Consider the following 22470-nt stretch of genomic DNA (forward strand, 5'->3'; position numbering starts at 1 on the left):
ATCTCCTTTTTTTTAACGCCATTCCAGCTTCTATTGCTATTCAAGGCGAGAAATAAAACTGCAAATAAAACTAAATAAGATGCAAAACGAATTAATTTAAAGTGAATCTGTAGCCTACCTTTCTCATTCGGCACGAATCCAACTGTTTTCATTTTCGAGACGAATGCTAAACTATTATTTATTATATGAGCTTTGTACTTCACTTGCATTATTGACGTAAAACATCATCCTTCACATATAACAGCAGTGAGGCGGTGGTCACGTGTGGTAAACGGCAGATTGTATTACAGAATTGATTTGAGCAGTGTAACGTTTGGTTGATTGTATTTTATTTTAATATTTAACGTGCGTGCGTGCGCGCCCACTGGATTTGTTTTCCTTCTATAAGACAGTAAACTGTCTCCGTAATTTATTGTAATACAGGTAAAAGCAAGACATAATTCATACATTTACAAAAGACACTCAAATAACGAAAACAAGCAGAATGTCTGTTTCTTTTTCTAGATCTTTGGAGTGTGCCACAAATAACCACTTTCGTTTTGCTAATCTGTAGACCTAATTATGTAAGTGAAATATTTTGCGTAGCCTATAGGCCTAAATATTCCCTTTTATTGCATATGTGTTATGTAGGTAGGCCTAGTTTTCTCTGTTCACAGAAGCGCTGCAGATGCGTGATGTGATGTTGAAAATTGTACTATCCTGCAATTTTCGCTGGTTTCAAAAAGCACAACAAGCTACATATTACTTGACATTCATTTTCACTTAAATGTAGGCCTAAAACTTGATGGTTGGTGACATATATCATAGGAAAAACTAATTCTAGGGCATTGCCATTGCAACTTACCTAACCTATGATGACTTGACAGCTGGGCTGATCATTTCACTCACTGTAGACCCTGAGCGCGGGCATTTCTGTCAGCGTCACGTTTGCATAGGTTGTACTATTTGAATTTGTGTTTGGTTGAAAATATTAAACGGAACGATAAAATAATGTTATTAACCGGTTATTGCCGATTTCAAATTAGCGTTTCTGTTCAGAATGATTAAATTTGATTTAGTTTCCGTTTTTGGTTACGTTCCGGTCAAAAAAGATTCATTTCAGCCACCACTAACCAAACCTCACAAAGAGAAACATTTACAGTGGGTTTAGAAATACATAAAGACTCATTTTTAAGTAGTTTTATTCACTGACGAATGCCGTGCTACAATGTATGGTCTAAATGGATGGATTTCTGGATGGCTGGTGAATGGCCACCATGTTCCAACAAGACTTTGATGTCAGCAGGGAGCTGACAGGTGATGATTTGGGCTGGAATATTGGGAAGTGAGATGGAAGGTCCCTTTAGGGTCTCTGAGGATGTCAAAATGACAAGATATGTGGAGTTCATAACTGGCCATTTTCAGCTATGGTATAAAAAGGATAGTGCCTTCTGAAATACTATGCACTATCCCATGCTGCAAAAAAACACCACAGCAATACAACTGTATGAAAATGTATTTCTACACCCACTGTAAATGTTTCTCTTTTGTGAGGCTTGGTTAGTGGTGGCTAAAATGCAATTTTACACAACTGCCAGCCTGCATGGAGAGGTTCTCAAGACTCCAGAGACATTTGACTTGACATTTGATATTCAACAGTGCTTTGATCTGCCTGCATTGACACCATTGTTTAAGAGCTGCTGTGCAGCCAAAATTATATACAAGTTATCACTGTAGCTTGCTGCTTTGACACAATCTGCATTGTAAAAAGCGCTATATAAATAAAGGTGACTTGACCAGCAGCTTCAAATACTTGTTTGCTGCTCAACACTGGCTTTTTTTTTATAGCTGCCCTTTTAATTCAGTTAACTTGTTTGACAGAAACTTTACTTAATAAGCCTTTATCTGACCGAGTTCTGCTGTGCTCTTAATCACTCACAAATCTTATGATAGTTCAATAATCTGCATTCCGTTTTCACACAATATTAGTTGTTTTCATGCCTTTTGCACAATATTGCACCATTTCATGCTTTTCATCTTCCGAAAGATCTTTCTTCCTCCCCATATTGCATGAGAACTGTGACTTGCTTAATAATGTAGAACAACCTCTAAGTAGGTTTTCCATTTACCTAAGACCTGGCAAATTATTTTGTCTGAGATTGATACCAGTTATCTAAAAAGACATGGATAAATAAACAAACAAACACTTTCTTAGAAAAAATTAAATCTGAATGTTTATTGTACTGAAATCCTACTGAAATGTCACTTGCATAATAATTTGGAACACAGTGTATATACAGCCCAAACACATTTAAACAGAAATAAGTAAACACAAAATCCATGTTTATAAATTAAGCTGACAACAGACCAAAAAACCCAAAGCTTTATACAATATATAGTAAAACATTAATAAATAGGATTCTTATTTTAAAAAAACAAGAGTGTTAAGTTGTGCAAGAAGTCACCTTTATTTATACAGGGAGTGCAGAATTATTAGGCAAGTTGATTTTCTGATCATATTTTTTTCCCAAGCACATTTTACCAATTCCAATCCACATCAATCTTAATAACTACTATTAATATTGTTTTTAATCATTTATAAGTGTATATAATTGTTCATGAAGGCTGGAAATGAAAAATGCCTTATATTCAGGTGTGCAGAATTATTAGGCAAGTTTTCTTTTACAGGCAAAATGAGCCCAAAAAGAGATTTAACTCAGACTGAAAAGTCAAAAATTATTAAATACTCATGAGAAGGACGCAATACTAATGCAATACTAGAAATTGCAAAGTTAAAGCATGACCAAGGGACAGCAAAATGCTCATTGGGTCAGCGGGGTCAGACAAAAACAGGTGGAAAAGAAAAGACACGTTAACTGCAAAATAATTAAGAATTATGTGTGAAACCATCAGGAACCCTTTAGTCTCCAGCGCCACCATTTTCCAGAACTGCAACCTACCTGGAGTCTCCAGAAGTGCAAGGTCTCAGGATCTCAGAGACTTAGGTTAGCTAAAGAATCCTAAAAAATGACCCGCACTTGATAAGAATCACAAGCTGAAGTGTTATAAAATACATGAAGACTGGGTTTTTATAGGCCTTATAAACCGACAGCTTGAGAGTGACTCCTGAAGGACCAGCACCACATCCTCTTGTACCACTGTTTGAAGAATTTATCTTCCAGAATCTGGCAGTAAGTTTTGGAAGATCATTTTTAGTCCATCTCTGCAAGACAGACATTTCAGGATAAGAGATGGACTAAAAGTGAACTCAAACACCTTACTGCCAGATTCTGGATAAATTCTTCAAACAGTGGTACAAGAGGATGTGGTGCTGGTCCATCAGGAGTCATTCTCAAGCTGTCTGTCTATAAGCCCTATTAAAACCCAGTCTTCATGTATTTTATAACACTTCAGCTTGTGATTCTTATCAAGTGCAGGTCATTTTTTAGGATTCTTTAGCTAACCTAAGTCTCTGAGATCCTAACACCTTGCACTTCTGGAGACTCCAGGTAGGTTGCAGCTCTGGAAAATGGTGGCGCTGGAGACTAAAGGGTTACTGATGGTTTCACACTTAATTCTTCACCTTAATTCTTAATTATTTTGCAGTTAACATGTGTCTTTTCTTTTCCACCTGTTGTTGTCTGACCCCGCTGACCCAATGAGCATTTTGCTGTCCCTTGGTCATGCTTTAACTTTGCAATTTCTAGTATTGCATTAGTATTGCATTAGTATTGCGTCCTTCTCATGAGTATTTAATAATTTTTGACTTTTCAGTCTGAGTTAAATCTCTTTTTTGGCTCATTTTGCCTGTAAAAGAAAACTTGCCTAATAATTCTGCACACCTGAATATAAGGCATTTTTCATTTCCAGCCTTCATGAACAATTATATATCACTTATAAATGATTAAAAACAATATTAATAGTAGTTATTAAGATTGATGTGGATTGGAATTGGTAAAATGTGCTTGGGAAAAAAATATGATCAGAAAATCAACTTGCCTAATAATTCTGCACTCCCTGTATAGCACTTTATACAGTACATATTGTTTCAAAACAGTTTTACAGTGATGAACAGGAAAATAACAGAATCAATGCAAACAGAATTCAATTCTATTGTAAAGCAGCTCTAAGGAACACAATAGTGCAAGGGCCTCCAACTGGGATCTGCCAAATATTGTATGATCCCAAATAATTTTTTGTTAAATTTAGTCTGAATCCACTCACTGCTCAAAATGCCAAAGTTTTTGTTAATGGGAGGATTCATGAACGTGCAGAACTTGGCACTGAACAAAGAACAAAAACACGATGCAAGTAAGCGATTCATTATGCAGTGTAGACCACTTTGATTTTAATGGAACTTTGTGAGATCACAAACTGAGATTAGTGAAAGCTTTTTAGTTATTGTAAATTAGAAGTCAACCAATAGTGGATTTTACCGATGACTAACTAGGTTAGACCGCACTGGCCGATAACCGATTAATCAATTGATAGTTTTTAAGATGGATACTGAATGAAAACAAACACAACATTCCAAGTAAAATGATAACTTTATTACAAAAAAAAGTACTGAATCATGAAAATGTACTGTATGTTTTAAATAAAATATGTAAATATTACTATATTAATTAAACCATGATCATTTGTTAGTTCATAGTGCATTAACTAAAGTTAACAGAACTTAAAAAAATTTAAAATGTATAAGTAAATGTTAAAATTAACAATCCAACAAGGAACAATACTTGTTCTAGGAACTATAGCATTTATTAGCCTTAGTTAATCTTATAAATGGAATTTTATCATAAAGAGTTGCCATTTCATATAAATCCAAACTGTCATGGCCAGGAATCAACACCATGGCCATCTTGAAATATCGAATCAAAATAACAAAATATGTATTAGTGACGATAAAAAAAGATCTGAAATCAAATGTGTTTCTGATTTATGTTTCTGTTGCATGACCATACAGTTTGCTTTCTCACATCACTAGCTTTAAATGTGTAACTTTGCTGGCTAACAAATGCATAAAAGTGACCAGCTGGATATAAACTAATGCAAATAGATGGTAACATTTGTGACATTAAATATGTGGGTCGCGAGCTTGCACGTTTTTGTCACATTGTTTTAGCCACTTAAGGTACTACTAATTTTGTCGCTCTCTCAGTCTTGACAGCAAACATACTGCTGTTCTTTTTCTACTAATGCAGCATCTAGTCAACAAATTAACTACTTTATAATGACATGAAAACGTGTACTGTATATAGGGTTGCAAAGGGGCGGAAAGTCTCTGAGAAATTTCCGGAAATTTTCATGGGAACTTAACCTGGGGAATTTTGGAAATATTCCAATTTGGAAGCTTAACAGGAATTTATGGGAATTGGAAAGTTTATGGGAATTGGAAATTTATATAAATTTATATAAAATGTATCGTATACAAACATAAAAATAAACATTAATAAAAATGTATTTCTGTGACGCAAAGCTGAATTTTCAGCAGTCATAACTCCAGTCTTCAGTGTCACATGATCGTTCAGAAATCATTCTAATATGCTAATTTGATACTTGGTTATCAACAGTTGTGCTGCTTAATGTTTTTGGAACCTGTGATACTTTTTTCAGGATTCATTGATGAACAAAAAGTTAAAGAACAGCATTTATTCAAAATGGAAATCTTTAATATCAAACAAAAGAGAGAGAAAAATTACTGACCCCAAAATTTTGAACGGTAGTGAATATTGTTATAAAAGATTTCTATTTTAAATAAATGGTATTCTTTAACTTTTTAATCATCAAAGAATCCTGAAGAAAAAAAAAAGTATCACAGGTTTTAAAAAATATTAAGCAGCACAACTGTTTCCAACATTGATAATTGAGTATCAAATTAGCATATTAGAATGATTTCTGAACGATCATGTGACACTGAAGACTGAATAGATATTTAAGAATTAAGAATTTTAATAGATACTTTATTAATCCTTTGCAGAAATTTGTATGTAATGTATATTAAAATAGAATACCATTATTTTCAATTGTAATATTTCACATTACCATTTTTTTTCTGTATTTTTGATCAAATGTGTATGTTATAGAGGAATGCACAGTGCGTGCGGGGTGTGTGGCCTCAATAGCCCTGCAGTAAGTAGTGTGCTGTGTGAATGTGATTGAGGAATGTGCTGGGTAAAAAAATTCAACTGAAATTGCATTAAATCTGGTTGTTTTAACCAAGATTATGCTGCAAGATGTTTTTTCCTCCCCAACTACATTTAAGTTCACCGTTATAGGCTAACCTGCAATTTTGAAAATTCCATGTTTATTCCCATTAATTTCCGTTAATTCCCATATATTCCTGTTAATTCCCATAGAAAGTTTCCAGCCTTGTAATTCCTGGAATTTTGCAATCCTAACTGTATACATACCGTTTCATTGTCTGTTCTGCATCTGAAGTGTCCCTCTCTGTGTAGTGGGCAGCCTCACGTGTCGAAACAAACTCCACTTGTCATTTACTCACCCTCATATTGTTCCAAATACTTTCATTAATCTTCAAAACACAAATGAAGATATTATTTATACCTGAGAGATTTCTGTCCCTCTGTTGAAATTTAGTTCCACCAAAACACATCAATTATAGTCAATGGAAGCACTTCAGAAGATTTGGAATAAACCACTCGATTCATGTAGTTTTCTTTTACAATCTCTTTATAAACATTTAGAAGCGTCAGTTCTTTTCATCACTGTTTGTATAACTCAGCTTGCCTGTTTTAGTAGCTTTCCAAACTTGCATTTAACTTTTTTCCCCCTTTTTTTTTTTTTTTTTTTTTTTGATGAATATCAGAGTTTGAAGCTGCCAGGAAGAGGGCGAAGAAAGCCAAGCAGGCATTTGAACAGATAAAGAAGGAGAGATTTGACCGTTTCAATGCTTGCTTTGAGTCTGTGGCCACCAACATCGATGAGATATATAAAGCTCTGTCCCGCAACAGCAGTGCTCAGGTACTTAATGACACATCATCTCTAAAGGTCATGATATACTCACGGCGAAGTTCTTTTTCATTCTTCGCTTAGGGGTAAAAATAAGTTTGAAATATAGCTGCAAGCAGCGATGACGGGCCCATGTCCTGTGGCACCCCCAACCCGGTGGCTTCAGCGCAACTGTGCATGGTGGGCAATAAAATGGGTAAACATAAAAGGACTATGTCAAAGTCATGTGAATACACCATATTTACTGCTGCAGTTGGTGCCCATTTGATCACAGACAACAACAGCCACATCTATGAGATAGTTTAAATTTAGATGAATTTCATGTCATAGGTCAATTTCAAATGAGTGCAGAATATCATCCTAATCTGCCATGTCTGTGTTTTTCTCAGAAAAAAATTCCAAAGCAAATTACATACTGTTATATGCGCAAGTTTGTTCTGCACTCTGCACTTGTTCTGCACTTTATTCTGCACTCATTTGAAATTGACCTATGACATGACATTCACTCTGAGAAATGTAATCCAGTCTTAACGCGAATGTCTGTGACTGCTGATGTTGTATTATCCTAACACTTGTCCTCGTGTGTTTGTTTTGTTTTGTTGTTTTTTTAACCTCCCTGAGCTATCATTTGTGCACCAATCTTATGCACCAAAAGCATGCTTTCATTTAATTTCAATATGGGTGGTATCCAATGAAAACATAAAATTATAGAATTAATAAATAGAGCCAAATCACAGAACCTGCAAAGACTATTTTAATATCAGTCTCAGGTAAGAGTAAGGTACATGCCTAGATTTTTCTGCTCACTTATGCAAGTTTATTTTAACCCTCTGGAGTCTGAGGCTGATTTGGGGCCTGGAGAAGTTTTGACATGCCCTGACATTTATATTAATGACACAAGTGTCATTACACTGTATTCAGCACAAACTAGACTACCAAAATATGTGAGGAACATGTATGTACATGTTTGTATTTTTGAAGGAATAATGTTTATGTGTGGTTATTGAAAAAACAAAAAACTTAAGTCACTGAAATAAGGCCAAAAAAAGTATATTAAATCTGTGTTCTGGGTATTGGAGGTTGTAGACTAGAGTTTTTGCTTCAGAATTATGTAAAAATTATGCTGACTACTCTTTCATTTATAACAATATATTGATTTAGTTTTTGTAAGACACTTTTTGTCAAGAGAAACGGTGTGCGTGAAGGCATGAATCATCATGAATAATGGGTCATGTACACCCGAGAAGACAAAAGAATCACATAATAATGACCTGAAATGACTTGCATATTAATGAGGCCTTTCAGTCAGGTAGCCTGTGAAAAAACCCTCTGTAATCATGTCTCAGCTCATCAAAAACAGCAATACTGTGAAATATTATTACAATTTAAAATAATGGTGTTCTATTATGTTCTTTAAAATATAATGCATTTCTGTGATGCAAAGTGTCTGAACAATTATGTTACCTGGCATTTCATATAGGCTTTTAGCTTAAAAGCATGCACATTTGGAGAAATATTGATGGATTCTTATATATTTATGTCAATTTTCTATACTGAGGAGTAATATTTATTCAGTAATTATTGTCATCACTATGAGCGCTGGATACTGGGTTTTCAATTCATACTTGCAGCCGGAGGGCGCTCTGTACACCTTTAGGCCACAAATTCATATAAAGAAGATCAGGAACCAGGAACTAACGGCATGTCTTCTAGAGATCGCCAAGCATGGCTTTAACATCCAGATAAACACTTTTCAAGACAATAAATACACGATTGAGACGATGAATGCATGCATTGCCTCTGAATTTGCCTCTGAATAGCGCTGGCTCCGTGGGCGTGGCCGCATTAGCGGATAATGAGCTGAATCACAGACTTCTGACATGGCTCTCTTTTCATACAGATTACATAAACACAGAATGTGTTTTCGATTTGACTTGCACGATTTAAAACCTGACATTTCAACGGTTCTTTAGACATAAGTATCATTTTTTTTGTCATTAGTATTCATAAGTTACAGTTCATTTTCTGAGAACTATCAGATTGGACTTCGTTTAGAGGGAGACGAGAGATCACGCATCATGTTAGTTTTCTTTATTTTACAAAAAGCACAACATTGTGTTTTTACTCTGAGTGTACACAAATAAAAGACATTCTATAGTTTCAATTGATATATTACTTATGTCTCTGACAAGAAATGCAGAGTATTTTAAGTCTGTTTTGCTGCAATGTGAAAAAAATCCTGCAAAACGCGCCGGCGTGTTACCCGACTCCAGAAAGTTAAACAGCCACTTTTATAAATATCATGTGTAATTTACTTAAATTTGGGGTTTTTAATACATTTGAATTATAACAATAAATCATTAATTTAAAGACATATGCTTCATACATGATGAGCATGAGAATGAGAGAGAAAAAAAATCCACATTCAAACCAAAATATCTGTCTTTCCTGTTGGTCGGAGCTAATGACTGTAAATTAGAAAGTTGTCAGGCTTAATGAGAACAATATATGTACTGAGTTTGGTGACTGTAGGTTAAACTACCCCCCCACACACACACTTTTGTCAAAAGGTGGCGCTATAGAGGCCCTCCTCTCCTGCCGGTTTCTAAGGCTTTGCCCATGTCTACTGGATGACAATCCTGACGTCTGTGTCAAGTTTCATGCCATTTGAAGCGTGCTAAGAGTCTCAAAATCATCCAAAACAAATATTGAAGTTTGATCTGTTGCTATGGCAACAGAGCTTGAAATATATCAAAAATCTTTTCACAGGTCTACATTTTCCATGTCTTGACATTTTTCTAATGAAGTTTAAAGGAAATCGGGTAAAAATAAAAGGGTGATCTCAAAGCATTTTGAAAGTAACACTTCTTGTTGCCGGTCGGTGGCACTATAACTTTGACTCACAATAGTCACATCCATGTGATCAGCCTTCTACAACGAACACACAGCTGAAGTTTCATAAATATCAATAAATGTATGCAGATGTTATAACACACTTCTTGTTCCCTCGGCATAAATTTGTTGCCTCGCCACGGCCAAATCGTTCGAGATATCAAAAATCTGCTCGCAATTTAGCATCCTCAGTGTCTTGACTTCATGCTGACCGAGATTGGTGGTGATCGGATTAATCGTCTAGGAGGAGTATATCAAATTCCAGAGCGTGCATTTATCAAACAACCCATAATAGCTGACTTCCTGTTGAGCTGCCGTATAACTTAGAGCACGAAAGTTGTTAGGCCCGATGAGGTACATTGTTTTTGTTTACATTCACTGCCATGATATTATTTAATAATGTCAAAGTGGCAATATTGAATATGGTAAAATTTTGGATTTTCCTCAGGCCATTACAGTGTACATAATGAATGCAGCCAAACAAATGCTCTAGGCAAGAGTAGCATAGAAACAGATCTTTTATTCTGGTCTACAGATACAGCCCACCTAGATTCATTTTGCAACTTGCAAGCAAAGGTTTTAGAGACCCAAACAATGACAGCAAAGCAAGTGTGGTTTTGATTGCATAAACAACAAAAGTATAGCCTGTCCACATGAAACTATATGCTTACAACCTATGAAGTTTGCTTGTGTACTTTTGTAAACTTGCATTTTTCTGCTACAGCTTGCCTCTGTGACAATCTATTTTTCATAATTTTCAAAAAAATGTTGCTTTTCAAGGTTATGCTATACACAGTGCAAAGCATGCAAAGACCAGGCAAAACATGCAAAGACCAGGCAAAACATGCAAAGACCAGGCTAATCTCTAATTAATTTCATTTTCAGTTATTTTATTTGTTATTTTCAGTATTTTTCACAATTTGTCATTGCAGCACTAATCCTCTCATAAACACTAAGACAAATCTTTCCCCTGTGTGTGGGTGTGTGGGTGTGTGGGTGTGTGGGGCGTGCCCTGCTAGGCATTTCTGGGGCCTGAGAACCCAGAGGAGCCATACCTGGATGGTATCAACTATAACTGTGTGGCCCCAGGCAAACGTTTCAGGCCCATGGACAACCTCTCTGGAGGAGAAAAGACTGTGGCTGCTCTAGCCTTACTGTTTGCTATTCACAGGTATGTAAAGGTATATTTACTTTCAGGTCAAATCACATCCTTCGGTCTGTACCTGACAAATTTCTCCACCCCTACAGCTATAAGCCTGCTCCCTTCTTTGTTCTGGATGAGATTGATGCAGCACTGGACAATACCAACATTGGCAAGGTTTGTTTCTCACAGAGTTTATTACATAAGTCACACAGTCATTAGGATATAGGTGAGGGGCACAAAGTTTTGTCAGTGTGATTATTTTGTCATTTTGCATCTGTAATTTAAACTGCAATACGATGAACATTTAACCTCTTGTATTTCCATGCAATCCATCAAGCAGCATACTTCTAGGCACAGCTCTTAGAATTTAAATTTTGTTATGCTCCACTCAGTATCCACCTGGTGGCGCATGGAACAACATAGTTTAGCTCAGCTGTTCCCAAACTTTTTCTGCCGAGTCCCCCTTTTGTAAATATAGTAAAAAAAAATATTTTAAAGCCCCCCCCACCTACATGCACCACATAAAGACCTGACCTTGCTTGCAAATACCTATAGGATTTATTTGAAACATTGTAATTAATACAGTACAACTTGTCATCTGTAACAGGTTCGTGTTCGTGACGTGAAGCCTCTAAATGGTGTCTTAAGTCTTCATACTTTCAGAAGCTAATATTTTGAGGCACACAACACACCAGGGGTGTTGCCATCATTTCAGAAGTGAGGGGGACAGAAATGTCTGGTGTAATACCAGTTTTTATGTAACCTTTGTCTAATTGACAGATTTTTTTTTCTCTTGCTTTTAAATCAAAATCAATTTGCTTTTAAATGGCATATTGCAGGTTAGAGCTTCAGTGATTCAATGTATAGAAAAATAGTGTAGGAACTAAATTTGCTTTAAAATACATGTAACGAGGTATGCTAGATGTAGGGAAGAATTTTAGGCGGGAACCGGCGAACATTGAACAAAACTTTAATCTCAAAATAAACGGAAGTGAAAGTAATGCCGGCAGACCCTCGCGGACGTGTGGTCAATAATAAACAATAGGAAAACAATGGATCCTCTCTCGTCCTTCACTGATGTCGCTCCTCCTTTTATGCCTCCGGAGCTCCTCCGTGAGAGACTCGAGGCTGAGGAAATCACTCGCGTAAATCGCGCCGTTCCCTCACAGCTCTCGCCCGCCCTGCTCGTCACATACCCCCAACGACCACAGGCCGAGGGGTACTCCCGCGACTGCGCTTACTCCCCCCGGGGCCTGTCTATGGCGGCCGTAGCACCTGAGAAGGACAGTGACGAGAGCCAAAGGATTACGGAAGCAAGGGAGCGACAGGACGATCGAGGGGAGAGAGGACAAATTGAAAGAAAAAAAAAATTCTGTGGTGTGAGACACACTGCCGCCCGGTCCTCAGCCAGCCGGGATGGCTCTAGCCTCGCGGTGCCATGCGGTGGCACTGGACACGTTAGCTAACTACTGTGCTCAGATCACAATATTGTACAGATAATTATCAAAAAAGCTAGCATTGATCATGTAGGAGTATTGATTACTAACAGAAACTAATAAACTTTGATCAGGTGTTGGCTATGTCACACTCGTTAGCCTAATATCCGTCCACGCTAACGTTACGTGATACAGTGGTTTGTCATCACGACTGATTTGGTAGTTAGCAATGTATATAAAAAAAGACTTGCGGTGCACAGTTCACGTTTTCGTCGAGTTGCATCTCTGTGACCATCATGTCTCCCACCGGCGGCCAAACCACAGACAGTATACTGTATGTGTTTCATGTTATCCTTTATTCATTAATTTTGTGTTATGAGTTTATTCCATGCCCATTCACTGATAAGGATGCATATGACGTCATAAGTATGTAGTTGAGTGAACTTGAATGTACATGGCATGAATAAAGTTTGGAGTTACATTACCAGCACATAATTCAAAACTGTTTTGTGTGAGTGTGAGACTGTATGCATTTTTGAACATAATTTGTATTCATCAGTGTTGAAATTGATTCACGTAAAAACGGCAAAGAAGCATCGCATGTGTAAGTTTATTCATTTAATATCATCATTTACAGTAGCATTACAATGTTGAACTCCATCATATTGCCGGGATGATAATCCTCGGTCTATAATGAGCACGTTTATCGAAGCAGATGCAGAAGTGAAGTCCCGTCTCTTCACCTGCACAAAACACACCCCAGCATGGAAGATAGCAGCATCCTTTTTCTTTATAGTAAACCTCTGGACTCGATGTCCTGACAGGCTGGAGTTTGTGCAACCTCCACAAACACAATAATTTACCATGACGACGATAAATAGAATACAAAAACTACCTAAAACGCACTGATTCATGAACGCTGTTGCTAAATACCAACCTACTCTGCACTGAATCAACACAGAGCTCTCTCGTGACGTAAAATGATGTGACGCTGAAAAAAAAAGGGTTTTTTACAGAGACCGTCACTTTATCTACTAAATTTGTGCCTTTATGTCTGTGATTGGCTACAAAGCTCAATGCTGCAAAAACACGTTGTAAACAGAAACCTTTGATGCTCTTTACAGAGCGCTTAAACACTCATGGGAGCCTTTTAAAGCAGATCAGCAGGTACCGGTACTGCAGAACGGCAGATGATATCACATTAAATTATCAAATAAATCTTTGGCAGGACAATTTTCAATGCAGGTAAAACCCTTCACACTGGGGGGCTGGCAGGAAAAGTTTGGGAACCACTGCTTTATTGTATGATTCAAAGTTAATGTAGATAAATGAATTGTTCTTGAAGAGATGTTTGTCATCTTTTACTCACTCTTATGTCACTCTAAACTTGTATGATTTTCTTCTGTGGAACACAAAAGAAGATATTTTAAGAAAAAGTTTCAGTACTTTTCCCCCCATACAACAGAAATCAATGGTAACCAAAACTCTACAATATAAACGTTCTTTAAAATATCATCATTTATGTTCCACAAAAGAAGTCATAAGTAAGTCATATAGATTTGGGACGACATGATGAATAAATTATTTAAAAAAAAAAAAAATTATTCATTTTCATTTTTGGAAATTGAACTATCCCTTTAAAGTAAATGTGTAGAGCTTACATTTTAAATGACATTAGAAAAAATTTATTAGGTTTTTTTTTTGTTTTTTTGTTAATTGCCAGCCTAAATTTCATGATTGTGACAGCCCTACCATTACCATTAACAAAAGAATGAATGCTCCTGATTTTCATAACCTAAAAATTCTTTGAGATTTACATGTACTAAGTTGTTCTTTGCATGTGTTGTGTAGGTTGCAAACTACATCAAGGATCAGTCGGTGCAGAACTTCCAGGCTATCGTGATCTCTCTGAAAGAGGAGTTTTACACTAAAGCAGACTCTTTGATTGGAGTCTATCCAGAGGTCAGTGTTCACATATACAGTACACACATTTGTTTATTGTTTATTTCAGTACATTGCTGTGATGTATTATGGCATGACTTTAAATCAGGTTCTTGATGAAACTGCTTAGGGATGGGCAATACGACCAAAATATTTAGTCATGGCAGTGATACTCATCACCTAACAATTCTGGGTGAAATATGTTTGGTCACTACACCAAATGTTGTAAATTTATCCAAAACAATACAGATTTCATAATATTAAATATCAAGGAAAAAACGAATTACTAAATTCAGTTGACAGCTATTATACATATGTCCAACTTTACCTGCTTACATGCACTCACAGCCACTTCATTAGGTAGACCTCGCTAGTACTGGGTTGGACCCTCTTTTGCCTTCAGAACTGCCTTAATTCTTTGTGTCACAGATTCAACAAGGTGCTGAAAACATTCCATAGAGATTCTGGTCCATATTGACATGATAGCATCACATAGTTGCTGCAGATTTGTCAGCTGCACATCTATGATGTGAATCTCCCTGTCCACCACATCCCAAAGCTGCTCTATTGGATTGAGATCTGGAGGTCATTTGAGTATAGTGAACTCACTGTCATGTTCAAGAAACCAGTTGGAGATGATTTGAGCTTTGTAACATGGAGCTGGAAGTAGCTATCAGATGTTTTCATGGTCAACAACAATACTCAGGTAGGCTGTGCTGTTGAAACGATGCTTAATTGGTACTAAGGGGCCCAAAGTGTGCCAAGAAAATATCCCCCACCATTACACCAGCACAACCAGCCTGAACCATTGCAGACCTGCAAACATGTATGCATTTTGCATAGCGATTACACATTTTGCTGGTATGCTGGTACGCTGGTACGATTTGTCACTCTATACTACGCAAAAACCTGCCTTTGTGCACACGTAGTACTCAAATCCAGCAAAAGAAGGAAACAAGTTTGATACAAGTTTGCTGGTCGCATAGAGACATCGGGAGAAAAGCTGTGTCATGGAGACATGACAGACACTGTCAAGAGCTGCTCTCTTCTTACAAGCAGGGCTAGTGCTATCGCTTGCTGCTTAGCACGAGACATATACTTTGCTGCTGACTGAAAGGTGGAACAACAATCAAATGACTAGACATATAGAACTCCCGCTACAAGTTTGGAAAACTCCACCTACTGTGCTCTGGTCAGCGTGGCACAAAACGCTTTGTATCTAAAGGGCTGCGCTGAACCCAAGGGTAGCATGTACAGAGTGAAAAGCAACGGTCCTAGTACTGAGCCTTGTGGTACTCCATATTGAACTTGTGATTGATATGACATCTCTTCGTTTACTATTACAAACTGATAACATTCAGATAAGTAAGATTTGAACCATGCCAATGCAGTTCCACTAATGCCAACATAATTTTCAAGTCTATTCAAAAGAATATTGTGGTCGATAGTGTCAAAAGCAGCACTGAGATCTAGTAACACTAATAGAGAGATACAACCACGATCGGATGATAAGAGCAAATCATTTGTAACTGTAATGAGAGCAGTCTCAGTACTATGGTACGGTCTAAATGGGACTGGAAATCCTCACAGATACCATTTCTTTCCAAGATGGAGCATAGTTGCGATGATACTGCCTTTTCTAGTATTTTTGGCAGAAAAGGTAGATTCGAGATCGGCCTGTAATTAACTAATTATCTGGGATCAAGTTGTTGTTTTTTTTAATAAGAGGTTTAATAATAGCCAGCTTAAAAGTTTTCGGTACATATCCTAGTGATATAGATGAATTAACAATATTAAGAAGAGGACCTCTGGAAGCATCTCTTTCAATAGCGTAGGGTCAAATTTTTCACATATAGATCTAAACGTGCTTTGAATGTTGCAAAATGCAGACTCATTAGACCAGGCAACATTTTCCCAATCTTATTGTCCAGTTTTGCTGAGCCTGTGTGAATTGTAGCCTCAGTTTCCTGTTCTTAGCTGACAGGAGTGGGACTCTCTGCTGTGGCTGTAGCCCATCTTCTTCAAGATTGGGCATGTTGTGCGTTCACGAGATGTTCCTCTGCAGACCTCGGTTGTAACGAATGCTTATTTGAGTTACTGTTGCCTTTCTATCAGCTCGAACCAGTTTGGCCATTCTCCTCTGACCTCTGGCATCAGCAAGGCATCTTCAACCATGACATGTTCAAAGTCATTTAAAACACCTTTCTTCCACATTCTGATGCTCAGTTTCACTTCAGCAGATCGTCCTGACCATGTCTACATGCCTAAATGCATAGAGTTGCTGCCATGTAATTGGCTGATTAGATATTTGTGTTAACCAGCAGTTGAACAGGTGTACCTAATAAAATGGCTGGAGAGTGTATATGTATAGCAAATCTCCACTGCATGATTTCTCCCCCACACCTCCCACATTACCACCAAATGAAAACGATACTGTTGCCCAGCTCTGAACTTCTTAATGTGTACTATAAGGCATTAAGAAGTTCTTAACTTTAACATTATTAAAATTATTTAAATGTTTTGAACCTGTGTATTGTTAAAAAAAAAAAAAAAAAAAAAAAAAAAGCACTGTACAATTAAGCGATGACTTACTATGTATGTCACTCATTGTCTGTCTGTCTGTCTGTCTGTCTCAACAGCAAGGAGACTGTGTCATCAGTAAAGTCCTGACCTTTGACCTCTCCCAGTATCCTGATGCCAACCCCAATCCCAATGAGTGACACATTCCTCACATTCTTAGAAACATTTGTTTTTTGCTCTGTAGTTTCTAAAGATCAGCTTGGCTTTTTAGTTCTTAGTATTTACACATTTGTGTCTTGCTTGATTTAAATATTTCATTATGAATTTTTGTTTTTCTTTTTGCCTTTATACGTGAATAGGTCAAATCATATGTTTAGTACTCTTTGGCAATCATGTAATTTTGATTAATCCATAACTAGATTAGTCTCACTTTTTTAAATTTTTAACTCTGCATAATTTTTTTAATTTGCTTTAAAGCTTTATAGTGCAGAACATCACAGTAAAGTTAAAGTTAATGTAAATCGACCAAGACCTGCAGTTTAAGCAATTATTTGTGTTGGTTGGTAAAAATTGTATCGCCACTTTTGTAGTCAATTTTTTTTTGTCCTAATTTTACTCTTGAAAAATAAACCCTGCTTTTCAGTAATGTTTGCTTGCACATGATTCTTGGGCTTGACATCCCCATCATAACATGTTTTATGGTCGTAATGCCTTTTTGTAATTTTGAAATCTCACTCTGGCTGGTGTAATAGATCCATGCAACTATTTACTGAGGGTTTACTCAAAGTTAGGGTCTCACATAAACACATGCAGACAGTTATAATAAAATGCCATTAACAATGTATATAATGGCTAGACTTATTGCAGGGAATGGGAGAGGACATAAATCTGCCTGAATTTGCATGTCTAGGCAGTTACTTAACTATCACAAGATTCCTGACTGACCTGGCTGTCTGTCATTGAGCCAAGCTTTACAGTGGTGATGTGTTAGGTTGATTGGGTCGCCGACTGAAAGACAAGAGTTTGTCTAGCTAAAATGACAGGAGCTGTGTATCCTCCACATAGCATTAATAGAAGCAGCCATGAGACATAACTGGGGCCAGGTATATTGTGTAAATGGATTATTTTAGTAGCTAAAATATTGTTTAACCCCTAGAGGGCATTGTGCGGCAGTTTGGTATGTAGGTCACCTGTTCACATGATTAACCTGTTGGAATATTTATTTGCAAGGATGTGGTTTGATTGTGACATCAAATTTGCTTTATATATATATATATATATATATATATATATATATATATATATATATACACACAAACCTGATTTCAAAAAAGTTGGGACACTACAAATTGTGAATAAAAAAGGAATGCAATAATTTACAAATCTCATAAACTTATATTTTATTCACAATAGAATATAGATAACATATCAAATGTTGAAAGTGAGACATTTTGAAATGTCATGCCAAATATTGGCTCATTTTGGATTTCATGAGAACTACACATTCCAAAAAAGTTGGGACGGGTAGCAATAAGAGGCTGGAAAAGTTAAATGTACATATAAGGAACAGCTGGAGAACCAATTTGCAACTTATTAGGTCAATTGGCAACATGATTGGGTATAAAAAGAGCCTCTCAGAGTGGCAGAGTTTAAAGTTACAGTTTTTCTCAGTCACTTTGGTGCATTTCTCACATCACTATTTACATTTACACAACAGTTAATGCAGTTCTCAAAACAATTAGTACAAACTGCAAAACCTAGTTGATAACCTGCAAAAGCATGTCACTTGCTCAAAATGGATAGGTCATTCCTCAAAAGCAAGTATTCGTGTCAATGAAAGTGTCAGTGTCATCAAGATGAAAAGTCCTGACACCATTGTTTATGAACAAGATAGTCAAATGGCTTTGTCATGTTTTCATTAATACAGTTTACTCTGTCAATGTTTTCCAATGCAAAAAAGTCAGATCTTGGTGACACTACCTGAAAATGCTCAAGACAGCACTATATACTATTTGCACAGCCATTTGAAAAATACAGTAAAGTTACACATTACTGTATTTAGTGAGGTAACTGAGTACAAGACACTGAATATGTATGTTTCACATTTTTACTGCATATGCTCTTTGCAATTCTAATTTGTTCACAGCATTGTGCAAAAGAAAAACACCCTTATTTGCAAAAAACATAAACTCCCTTTGGGTAGAGCTGTGCACAACTGTAAACAATATTGCAGTACATATGGCAAATCTTTACTGTAATCTTTACTGTTTACTGTAATCTTTACGTTGCATGAGTGCGTGTGGCATGGGCAGCTTACACATCTGGAAAGGCACCATCAATGCTGAAAGGTATATCCAAGTTCTAGAACAACATATGCTCCCATCCAGACATCATCTCTTTCAGGGAAGACCTTGCATTTTCCAACATGACAATGCCAGACCACATACTGCATCATTTACAACATCATGGCTGCGTAGAAGGAGGATCCGGGTACTGAAATGGCCAGCCTGCAGTCCAGATTTTTCACCCAAAGAAAACATTTGGCGCATCATAAAAAGGGAAGATGCGACAGAGAAGACCTAAGACAGTTGAGCAACTAGAAGCCTGTATTAGACAAGAATGGGACAACATTCCTATTCTTAAACTTGAGCAACTTGTCTCCTCAGTCCCCAGATGTTTGCAGACTGTTAAGAAGAGGGGATGCCACACTGTGGTAAACATGGCCTTGTCCCAACTTTTTTTAATTGTGTTGATGCCATGAAATTTAAAATCAACTTATTTTTCCCTTAAAATTATACATTTTCTCAGTTTAAACATTTGAGATGTCATCTATGTTGTATTCTGAATAAAATATTGAAATTTGAAACTTCCACATCATTGCATTCTGTTTTTATTCACAATTTGTACAGTGTCCCAACTTTTTTGGAATTGGGTTTATATATATATATATATATATATATATATATATATATATATATATATATATATATATATATATATATATGTATATATATGTAGGATTTTTCCTACTGGCCCGGCTGGGCCAGTGGTTCAAATTTTTACTTGCCCCGCCAGAATTTTCACTGGCCCCACAACAAAAGATTAATAAAAGTAAAAGACAAGAAAATGGGCCTAGTTACTGCATAGTTACTGTTTTTGTTGTCTTTGTTACATTTAACCTCAATAAATAGGTTTATGACACCAAAAGCTATTAGATTAACTCACTTATATTTTAAATATTGTTAGACAAATAAACAGTAAGTAATAAAATAGTAACAAATAACCAAATTACGAGTAATAGCACAAATAAATACAACAGAAAAACATATAAATTAAATAAATGGTGCTTTTCAAGTATTTCATGTAGGTTTAAACTAGATTTTCAGGTACAGAAATTTTAATTAATGTATAGCTAAATATATTAAACTTTAATACAGTTAATCAGTCAAGAGCAGTAACAGGTGCATAAAAATGTTTTTAATGTTGAAAATATAAAACGTTAAATACTGTTACTTGAAATAATAAAAAAAAAAAATGAAGACTTTGCTAGTAGGTGGCAGCGAATGAGCGAATCAGATTCAAGCGAATCAGATTCAACCGATTCATTCAAACGGCCGATTCAGGAAGTGTTGCTCAAAGACGCAAAACAATTCTGTGGACTTTGGAACTATTTTCTTTGGCGAAATAGAGCGAAACGGGCGATTTGGTGTCTTAAATGTAAGTCACTTGATATTAAGTTCTTGTTCATTAAACTGTACGCTGAATAAAATCAATATCACATTTGTAATCATGCTAATATTTGGAGAAAAACTGCGCTCTTTGTGTAATATTGGTTAACTGTATTAAATTATATAAATATGAAATATATACAGGGGCATTTTTGCCCCTTATCTTGAATTCTGGGGCATTCTAAAGGCATTTTAATAGACTAAATCACGCAGTGAAAGCGTGCAATCTAAATATGCACGTGCACTAGTCTAACCTACTAGACTACCTCACTAGTGCATGTGTGCACTCAATGAATGTTTTTTTTTGTTAGTTTTTTAAAAAGTGAGGGACATACTCGATAATATCAGATCGTTAAATCAACAATTACGATATCATAGACGATATATCGCACACCCTACAGCACTGGCCCGATTGGGCAAGTGACCGTTCCGTCTACTGCTGTCCCGAGCGTCGTTCACACTGGCCCCGGGCCATCGGGCAGTCCTTATTGTCAAGCCCTGTATATACTGTATATACTGTATATATGTATGTATATATAATATAATATAATATATATGTATATGTGTGTATATAATAGACTGAGGTGTATAGGTTACAAATATGGACAAAAATACATATACGCGGATATGTATTTTTGTCCATATTTGACAGGAATGAAAACGAGGATGAGACGATGAAAACGAGGAACGAGGATAGAATTATGCTGTCTTTACATGCTATAGGAAATTTCCTGCTTCCCACTTTTGAAATTTTGATTACAAGCTTGTCAAGTTCAAGCACTGTGTAAAGAATTGGATTCATAGAGGACACCAGGTTTATCATTGCCTATTTCTTAGGAAAATATTAATACAGCCAAGGGATGTTCCGACTGAGTTTTATGTGCCTCCGATCTGAGTTATTGAATATTGAATATTGAGTATCTTCTGATACTGAGTGCTATGATCTGATCTGATCTGAGCCCCTGCGTGTTTCCAGTGTTTCCATCTTAATATTATAAAGCGACAAGGAACGACATGAGGGTGAGTAATAAATGACATTATTTTCATTTTTGGGTGAACCAACCCTTTAATGATGCTTCTGATTAAAATACCAACTACACTTTTTAAGCAATTTGACACTTGTTGGATATCAGATGTTAAAATCCAAAGTTCATCAGAATTATAGAGACTTGGTGGTGTGTCTGATTAAAACACTGGAAAGTTCTAGTCCTTACAGTCTTTATTTAATTCAGGATGCTTGAATCTTGAATTCTTTGGCTGACCCAAAGCACAAAGATACAGGGAGCAAATTCACATGACAGATGTTCATAGGACAGGATTAACAGGATGATCAGGATGGTCTTTTAGTCACTACAAACCATACAAAAAGATAATCAGACTCAAACAATTCATAAATAAACATTAACAATATATATTCAATCCAAAATGATTATTAAACCCAATCCAAATAATTCAAATAGACAAATTCAAACCATACAATTGACAAAAACAAACTTACGTAACACATCCTAAACAACTCAAAGGACATGGTTGGGTGTCCATTCAAACACCCACTTCTCACCAATGCAAAAGAACAAAGGAAGGAAATGAGGTCTATTTATAGACCTTAACCTGAGAATTATGGGTAATGTAGTACACCAAATATGGTAATGCAAGTTGCTGGGATTTATGGGAAATGTAGTACAAAAAAAAAAGGAAAAAGGAAAAAAATAGGCCAATTTACAACAGCCGCCCCCAAATACAGTCATGTATTTGCCATTACTTGTCAATTTCAGGTAATGGGATCAACTTAGCAACTGGTCGTACATACGTTTTTCCATTAATAACAATTTCTGCTGCTCTAACACGCCTATCCTGA

At 36.3% G+C, this 22470-nt stretch overlaps 1 protein-coding gene across 1 annotated transcript in view; it reads left to right on the forward strand.

Annotated features, from left to right (window-relative positions):
* Window positions 1–17530, forward strand: part of smc1al (structural maintenance of chromosomes 1A, like) — an 83059-nt gene extending 65529 nt beyond the window's left edge. Inside the window, exons 22-26 of the mRNA XM_048209446.1 lie at window positions 6809–6963; window positions 10863–11014; window positions 11092–11161; window positions 14275–14385; window positions 17004–17530. Of these exons, the coding sequence (XP_048065403.1) occupies window positions 6809–6963; window positions 10863–11014; window positions 11092–11161; window positions 14275–14385; window positions 17004–17084 (569 nt within the window). The 3' untranslated portion in view covers window positions 17085–17530. The remainder of the gene's footprint in view (window positions 1–6808; window positions 6964–10862; window positions 11015–11091; window positions 11162–14274; window positions 14386–17003) is intronic.
* Window positions 17531–22470: the final 4940 nt, after the last annotated feature.

The sequence above is a fragment of the Megalobrama amblycephala genome, linkage group LG12 (genome assembly GCF_018812025.1).
Source record: "Megalobrama amblycephala isolate DHTTF-2021 linkage group LG12, ASM1881202v1, whole genome shotgun sequence".
In the NCBI taxonomy this organism is placed as follows: domain Eukaryota; kingdom Metazoa; phylum Chordata; class Actinopteri; order Cypriniformes; family Xenocyprididae; genus Megalobrama; species Megalobrama amblycephala.